The sequence below is a fragment of the Cygnus olor genome, chromosome 14 (assembly GCF_009769625.2).
Source record: "Cygnus olor isolate bCygOlo1 chromosome 14, bCygOlo1.pri.v2, whole genome shotgun sequence".
NCBI lineage: Eukaryota > Metazoa > Chordata > Aves > Anseriformes > Anatidae > Cygnus > Cygnus olor.
Genome location: NC_049182.1, coordinates 15,871,423 through 15,880,397, shown reverse-complemented (window position 1 = coordinate 15,880,397; position 8,975 = coordinate 15,871,423). Strand labels below are relative to the sequence as shown.

The 8,975-nt window shown below is 49.4% G+C and overlaps 1 protein-coding gene across 2 annotated transcripts in view; it reads left to right on the top strand.

The window, feature by feature from the left end:
• The window catches only part of WWC1 (WW and C2 domain containing 1), a 70,569-nt gene continuing 61,594 nt past the window's right edge, over positions 1-8,975 (top strand). The window contains exon 1 of one of the 2 annotated variants that reach the window (XM_040573398.1): positions 1-253. In XM_040573398.1, coding sequence (XP_040429332.1) covers positions 135-253 — 119 coding nt within the window. In that variant the 5' untranslated portion in view covers positions 1-134. Of the gene's footprint in view, positions 254-8,246; positions 8,279-8,975 lie in introns of those variants that run through there. The other variant, XM_040573401.1, reaches the window with a different exon arrangement.

Sequence of the window (8,975 nt, the reverse complement as noted above, 5' to 3'; positions counted from 1 at the left end):
GCCGGCGTGCGAGCGCCCGCGGCGCCTCCCTGCGCGGCTGGGCCGGCCGCGGCCCCGCTCCGCACCGCCGCCGGTAGCAGCAGCAGCCCCCGGAGTGCTGCGTGCATGGGGCGGCGCGGCCCGCGCTGGGGACGATGCCGCGGAAGGAGCTGCCGCTGCCCGCGGGCTGGGAGGAGGCGCGGGACTACGACGGGAAGGTGTACTACATCGACCACGGCAGCCGCACCACCAGCTGGGTCGACCCCCGCGACAGGTGGGCTGCGGGGAAGGGGCGGGGGGCCGGGGCGCGTCCCCTCCGGGCTGGGGCAGGGCGCGGAGCTGGGCACCTGCGGGGCCGGGTGGCCGGAGCTGCCCCCGGGCCGCGGCTCCAGCCCCGGGGTCCGAAGGGTCCGGGGGGGCCGCGCTCCGCGGCCTCGGAGCGCGGGGGTCGGCGAGGTCCCCGCGGAGCGCGCTGCGTGCCGCCCCCCGGGGGATCCCCCGGGTCCCGCTGGGTGCAGGTGGGCGCTTTCCCTCGGTGTCTGGCTTTAAAAAGTGGGTGAAGGCACCGAGCGAGGCGTGCTGCCCCGAGCCGGGCTGGTTTCCCAGCAGCACTTTGTCTCGGCGCGTCCCGGTTGCGTGCTGGAGGCAGCCGCAGTGAGGAGGCGCGCAGGTAACTCGGCCCGGTGCTAGCTCCCTGCCCAAATCAGAGGCTTCCGAACCTGACATGCAGCGCGCTGCCGGCTGAAGGTCCCGGTGACGTTCCCGGACACACCACTCAGAAGTCCACCGCGGTGAGCTGGAAGTTCCAAGCGCTGAACACCCAGTTCCGTGTGGGTAAATATTAGAGAGTTCCCCCACCTGACAGCGAGCGTTTTCCTTGTTACAGGGTATTTAGCCTGGTTTTTGGATTGTTTATGCTTTCTTCCCTCTGCCTCGACACTTGGCTCTTTACGGGCTTCCATTGTTTGGGGGTGTCCAACTCTTTGGGATGCCAGTCCTTTGCCCTCTCTCCAGACCTACGGGGGAAGGCTCTTTGTTGAGCAAGGAAGTGAATGATTGTCCGATTTTACAGGATTTTAAGGAGTGTTCTGCATTCCAGGAATAATCCTTGTGTATCTTGTACACAAATGTAACCTGTTGGACTGCTGGAGGTTTGGAACGCATTTTAAACTGGTGTTTCAGTACTGTGGTTGAAAGCTGAGAACATGTTTCAAGGTGTGTTTTTTAACCTTGATAAAAGTCAATACAAGCTTAAATTAGGAATGCTTTCTTCACATCTCTCTTTTGTTAAAGAGCATGAAGACGAGAGAAATTTATTAGGGCTAATAGTGGCTTATAAAAATTGTGCTGTGTCCTTGGTTAGTGAGTCAAAGATGACAGAATCAGCTGAATGGATGCCTTCTGCATGTGTGTGTGCTGAGCTATCGCAGAAATGTTGACTGCTCACCACCGTTAAAGGAGAATATTCAAGCATACTTTGATAAGTCCTATCACATGACATATTTGTTGTGCACATAGTAATACACCTGAATACACATGGCCCTGACGAGCTTTGCATCTGAGTCATCTTCCAGGAGTGCTACCGAGAACACAGGCTGAATTACATTCCCCAGCCTCTCTGAAAATCCTCAAGGTTTGAAGAGTTCATTGGTCCAGCACTGGAAGAACTGTGTCAGAGTTTTCCCCCATCACCTGTGGGACCGTGTCCTTGTATCAGTTACAGAGATGCTCTGCTCTACTTGCAGGAAAAAAAAGTTTCTCTTTCAACTAATTAGTACTGTCTGTGAAAATCAGGTGATAAGAATTTCTGAGCAGCTCGAGTCATAGTTGCAGTAGTGAGCTTGGGTTTATGTACTGATCATCCAAGAGTGTATTGTGAGTTTCAGTATTCTGAAGCCTGGAAGAATCTGTAAAGTTGCTGCAGCGGAGAGGTTGTTTTGTGCGTTTCCTGCTATGCTATATACGGTGTCTTTGTCCCAGCACAAAGCAATAGATACCAGGAAACGCAGTTGTAAATCTGCAGACTTCGGGGATGTGGAGGAAGATATATGGTTTTGGACTTGCTCTGCACCCCATTGCTTCTCAGTGGCAAGGTTTCAGTGTGAGTGTACCTTTACAACACCTGATGGGTTTAGCGAGCAACAACTGGTAGCTAAAGACAGGGCATGCAGGTTTTCAACCTTCTCTAAATCTTTCATTCTAGCTTAATTTAGTGGAAAAAAACACGAGCAGGGATAACACCTAGCTTGAGGGCATAGGCTTGCCCATTGTTTTTGCGACAACAGCTGGTGTTGGGTTTGCAGGTGGAGTGGCACCGCTCGCTGAGGGCTGCGTGGCAGGGTACTGCAGCAGCGGCCTGGACGCGGTCGTGCTCACGGGTGTCAAAGTGGGGCTGTGGGCTGTGTGAAGTGAGTGGTGAAATCGATGGGTTGGGTGGTTTTCCAGCTCTCCTGTAGCTCATTTCACCACCTTGGTGGATAGGCTGTTGTTAAAAGGGGCTGTTAGACTTAGCCAGGTACAAAGTGGCCGCCACCCAGGAGCACCTTGCTCTCTCACAGCACTGAGATGAGTGATGCTTGTGCTCCTGAAAGCCTGGCTGAAGCCACTGCGTGCGGGAGCACTTGTTCCTTCTGCCACCTAAGGGTTTGCCAGACTTGCAGGCAGACCTGGGAAGCATGTGGATTTTACAGCATTTTTGGAAACCATCTAAAGATAAAGCATAAGAAGAATTTTGTAACTTAAGCAGTACTGTACCTGTGTTATGGTGTAACACAAGAATCAAGAAGGTGTCCTGTAAGGAAGGATTTGGGTTTATAAGGTGTAAGGTAGTTCTAGTGACCAGGTGGGAAAAAACACTGTTTTTTCTTCATGTCAAAGGAAGCTGGAGTAGATTACTTTTTTTTTTTTTCTGAGTTTGTTTTAAATTAGATAATTCAGGACTTGGATACAGTGTACTAGGGGGCCAAGCCTTACCGAGCTAGGGGAAGAAATTCATCATTCCTAGTTTTAAAGGCAAGCCTGATCTTTCAGGCATTCACCAGCACATGTCATTTGGTAAAATGCAGCAGAGCGCTGTCCCAGCTGCTTCCTTGTCACTGAGGATGTGCTGGGGTTGTAGGGTGCTGTACTGGTTACCAAATAGGAAGTAAGAATGGTGTCTCAGAAACATGAGCAGCAGCTGCTGGCTGTGCTTAAACATTGCAGTGAATCAGGAATTGCACCAACAGAGCGCCCCAAATGAGGTTTCTGCTTTCATCAGATGTCGGGGTTAGAGATGGGTATCTGGATGCCTGTGGGTGCTCTGTCCTTGGGTTCTTTACACTGTTTAAGGGAATCCGATCTGCCCCAAGCTGTCTTGGAAGAGGATTGCTTTTTCTGTCTTCTCCTTGCCTTTCCACCCTGAGGCTTCCTGAAGATGCCTGATAACCCACCCCATTCTCCAGTTCTTATGTTCTCAAGCTCTTCCTCCTGGCATGGTGGTATAAGCAAGTTTTCCTAGGTTGTTTTAGATGGAGCTGACTGAACTCATTTTACCCCAATCACCGGACTCCTGTTGAGGGTGAGAGATAGCAAAAAAGGAGCACTGTCAGTTAAGCCTGATGAAGCTACTAAGCAGCAGCAGGTGTTTTCAGTTCTGGGAAGTAGTAGTGCCTCAGTTGGTGTCCCTTCATTTTTCAAAGGCTCTTGTTGATAAAGGGTTGGAGCTATTTATTAAATGAAAGCCCAGATTCTGCAGTTGCTCCCTGAGACATCTTCCTACTCCATATGGAGTTTTTTTTCCCACTCCGAACCCACAAAGCAGAACTTTGGTAAAGAGGAGAAGGGGGGAGAGGTTTGCCAGGGTTTGGGGCCAATATGTGTCAATGTATGTGTTGTCACATATAGAATACTTTGTGCTCCTAAAAAAGTTAGGGCCACCTGTTTACTCATGAATATGCAAGCTTGTTGAGCCTGGGGATCTGACTGAAGAAAAGCTGGGCCTGTTATATATAGAGAGAACAAAATCATCTAGTTGTGCCCTGCTAAGTCTGCCTTCCAGGCTTGATGTGAAACACTGCAGAATGGTTTGTCTCTTCTGCATTATTCTGGTGTTGAAGCTTTCCATGCCCAGTCTGCTCTGTGCGCTTGGTCTCTGAACTTCCTGTATTAAGGAATTAAAAATGTGAGCATCATGCTAACATTTCCTATGTAGATGTCTACTATTTGGATTATGTCCCTATAGCATAACTACAGTCATTAGAATAAAGCTAAATTTAGCCAAGTGTGGGAGTTCTCGAGAATAAAAGGACTTGAAGGGAGAGCGCTGAAAAGCATCAAGAATAAAAGGAGCCGTACTTTTCTGCAGGTGGAAATCAGTAAGTGTAAGGAGAAGAAGAAAAAAATCTCGAAGCATTCTGTGGGTTTGTCTTTCATCATGGGCAGCAGCATGGGTCACACAGCTGAAGGTTGCTGCCTTGCCTGCTGTTACCTTTCTTTACTGATAGCTAGCCCAACACCCTGTCAGATGTATGTGATCCTGCATCTTTCTCATGTTTACCTTCCCCAAAATAGAAGATCCTTTATTATAAGGAACAGGCAGTTCAATGTATATCCAAAAGCCAGCGATAACCGTTTTCCCTGAGCACAGGACCGAGTGACAGAAATGCAGCCTTTGTAGTCATTCTGAGTGCCATCTCTGGGAGCGGATGTCTTGATGTGTGGGACTGGTGCTGTTCTTAGGACGTTTTTCCACAATAAGTGGAAATTAATGGGTTTATATAAGTGCTAGTATGTAGGGAGATGAAGGAAGGAAGGAGGATTATTGTGACCATTTGGTTTAACTCACTAGTTCCAAAAGTCTTCCAAGGTGAATCAATTCTGGCTGCACCTGTAACTGGTAAAAGCGGTTTGCAGACAAAATCATTGAGACCTCTTCAGTTATGAGAAATACTTTGGATTTTCTTGTAAGATTTACAAGAGAAAGCTTGTGGTAGAATTCAGCTTAGCATGGGGCGTTAGCAGCTCCTCGTGCTGGTGCCTGGAGAGGCTGCAGCAGCCAGAGGCGCTGTGCTTCCTCTCCTCGTGGCGTGAACTCGCGTCAGGCTCCGCAGGGTGGCTGGGGGCAGCAGGAATGATGCTTCTCAATAAGATCATTACCGCTGAAGGCGTGGTATGCACTGCTACAGGTGTGGTACATACACAGGTATGTTGTGTGAGAGGATGTCGGCAGTGACTTCAGAACTACCGAAAGACCCATTTGATCTTACTTCCCTATGGAATGTGAAAAAAATGAAAAATGGATAGCTTTGTTCAGCTCAGCAGCTTTTTAATGTATCTTGGGGAATTCTGAGTTTTAAAGGACTAGATTTGTTTTTGAAGAAATCTCTGTAAATCACACTGTTTAGAAATTTGTAGGTTGAGCTTCATCTTCTACTCTGGCACAGTCATTTTGCTCACGAGAGGAGTCCTCAACAAGCTGTCAGTCTTTCTGATGCAAAATTAAAGTTAGTGATGCTGCCTCAGACTGGAAACTTCCTTGACAAGGGGATCAACAATTTCATCTCCATGTAGGTCATCTATTTTCATGCCAAAGTAGTCATCTGTACAGACATGGCAGAGAATCGGTTGTTGCTGTGTTGTCCACCTGGGGCTGGGGCTCAGCAGCAGTGCTGATGGGGACTGCTTGAGCTGCTGCTGTTGGAGTAAAATTCTGTGTCTGCAAGGGGTGAAACTTCTCTGGCTGGAAAATGTTGTGTTATTGTCTGGATTTGTTTTATAGAAACAGCTGATCCCGACTCTGGTGGTGCAGAAGGCTTGCTGGCATGGCTGGGGCCGAGTGGCAGGGCAGGAGGTAATGGTGGTACGGTGGCTGTGGCCGTCACCTGGGGGTGCTGCCAAGGATGTGCGTGTGCAGTGGCCCCACGTTTGTCACCTGGCCAGGCTGTCCCTCAGCTGAGGTAAACACCTGGGGAGGTGTTGCCAGCGCTGGAGGTGCTTGGCTTTGCTGTGATTTCTGACCAGGTTCTACAGGCAGGGGGCCTTTTCACCTGCCGCAGCCCCGCACGGTGTCCTCAAGTTGTCATTTGCAGTGGTTTCTTCATAGTTAGTGCAGCTGTGGAAAGATGAGTTTGCTACAAACTTTGTGGTACCCAAATCTGGTTTTAATTCTTCTAGCTTGTGCCAGAAATTGTACTGGAAGACATGGAGAGACTTGTCAGAAAAAAAACAACCCACAACCTGTTTAATGAAGTAACTTGTACGTGAGGAAGTGACCTGTGCTAGGTAGCTGGGGGCAGTCCTGTCACTGACCTGCCGCAGGGGTTCTTATCTCGGTGCCCGAGGAGCCCATTAGTAAATGATTGATTTGCAGTCTGCACTCCCGAGGGTGCCTACTTCACGGTGTGGTTTCTGCGTGCGTGGCGAGACGCAGCCGATGTCCCTGCCAGGGTCGACACCTCCTGGGCTTGATGTGGCACGTGGCTGTGTCGAGCATGGGAGAGCATCACACGTTCTAAAAAGAGGGTGAGAGATCCTAAAGATGGTTTGCAAGTATTGCTGGTGCTCTCCTGTGCAGTGGCTGGTGGCCTCAGCCTGGTGGCATGGACCATGCCACCAGCAGGCCGAGTTGGCTGAACAATAAATGAGCAGAGGCTCATTTGGTGGGTGACAGCAGCCAGGCAGAGTCAGGTGAAGGTGTGTAAGTGCTGCCACATACACAGATCTGAAAGCTACGTAGATCAGCCACTTCCTTAGAGAGGAATACCTTTTCTGCTGGCTGGCTGCCATTCAGGAGACCTGCTCAGTAAGGTTACGTGCTTTGCTTGTGGTAATGAAGGCTTAGCTTTAACTGCTCAAATAAAACCCAGAGTTCTTGTTCACAGAGCCTAAGGTTACTGCTCCCCCCACTTTTAAGCTGCATGCATAGATAATTGGCTGAACAAACAACAGACAAAACTGCTCCCAATAGAATAATAACTGCTTTTCACTGCCACTCATCCAGTCAAGTGACATCTGGAAGACTCTTTGGGTATTCACAGGAGGTTTGGTGTGTAACAGGAAGATGTAAAGAAGCCAAATCCTGCAGCTGTCAGTGTTCTCTGGCTTTTTCATGCTTTTGGATGTGTTCTGCTGGCTTGGGTTGTTCTGTTTGTTCTAGTACTTATGGCTTCCACCCCAGCCACTACGTTCTGTAACGTAAATACCCAACACATTTAAAAACAAAACAAAAAAAAAAAAAGATGAATTGCGCTCTCAGTCTTACAGAGATGCTGTGGGGATTAATTAGTTCTGGTAAAGTGCTTTCTGGCTGAGATGCTAAACTGATGTTTTGGGACTAATGGTATTGTTTGGTGAAACTACTTAGTTCTCCTCCAATGTCTAATCACTGCTGTAGAAGAATTTACTCTGTGGAGGAAAGCTATTGATTTAAAGCATGCAATAAACAGTATTGATTTGCACGAAGCAGTCATTCATACCAGTTCTATGCAGAGTTGAGGCGGACAGTGGTCACAACAATTTTGAACTCAAGTCAAAGTGAAACTATTGCTTAAACGGCCCCCTGGCTGCTGGCAGATCTCTCCTATGTGACTGCTAACTGGCTTAATGCTTTTGTGCTCGGCCCGGAGCCATCCCCGCTGGGGAAGGGGCTGTCAGCTGCCTCCCCCTCATGCAGCCCGTGGGGCCAGCAGTAGCGGCCGTGGTGATCTGGTCCATGCGAGCAGCATGGGACAGCTTTGGTAGCCCCCAAGCTGCCCTACAAAGCTGTGCTTATGGGCAGATAACCACGGTTAGCTTTGCTCCTGTCAGGTGCAACTTCTGATTCCATGAGGCGACGGGGCCGCTGCCAGCGGGCATGCTGCTGGCCTGGTGCGGGGCCTGTCCTGCACCCCTGGGTGCTCGAAGCCCTGGTGGTGGGACTGTTCGGAGGATTGGTGAAATTCCCTCCCGTGGGAGGCAGAGCACGTGGCACTTGGCCAGCTGCAGTTGGCACCGTGCAAGGGAGGAGACGCGCAGGTGAGGGCAGGGCTGGGGACCGGCACCCAGGAGCGAGATGGCCGCTGCCCTGTGTGGCAGGTGTGCCAGGTGGCAGCGGGCTCCTTGCTGCCCATGTCACAGCAGTGCACATGAGTGAAGCTGAAACCGCTGCTTACCTTGCTGCCGCTTTTACGCAGGGGGAAACCTTCAGCCAATTTCGCCTGTATAGCTCCGAGGGTTCACTTCAAGTCAATAAGGATTTCTAAGGCCACGTGCGTGTTGTGCTTCTGCAGTTTGTCGTCGATCTAGAAGAGGATTTGAGTGCTACTTTAACTGTGCGCACAGGGTAAGGTCCACACTTAGTGATGCTGCTCTAGTTTTTAACAGCTACAGGATGGTTGCAGTGCTCTTTAGACGGGCTTTGGCTGTTCCGGTCCAACCTTTGTGCACGGTGGTGCTGTTGCGGTTCTTCAACATCTGATATCTCCATCTTTAGGTTACTATGTAGGACATCTGTTTTGGTGGGAATGCAGTGCCTCAGCTTGCCATGGTGCTCCCACAGCAATGGCATCAGTGTTCTTTAGGATTTCTCCCAATGCTCTCTAGGTCTGGTGGACAGTACTAGAGGTAGCGATGCAGCTCCATGGGATGCTGTTGCTCTGACCAAATTCCTGCATAGCAAAGAGGGAAACTTTTCCCAAGGGAGAACTTGGCATGAAAAATAAGCCTTTTAAAGGCAAAATTGTAAGACGTACCTAATTTAGGATCACCTGTACTGTATATAGCATTCCAGATGAGGCTGTCATAACGAAGTGTGTTTTTTAAATTAAAAAAAAAATAAAAAAAACTTAACGTGAATAACACTTTTGTATTGCAGAGTTTGGCAAGGTTAAACTTAAAATCAAATGAGTACTTTGAACAAAGGTTTTTTTGTGGGAGCATTCTATGTGGTGATGCTCAGGTGTATTTGATTAGCAGCATGTGTTAACCCTGCAGAGGATAAGAAGGCTCAACTCTTCTGTTCAGTATGATGGTCATCATTT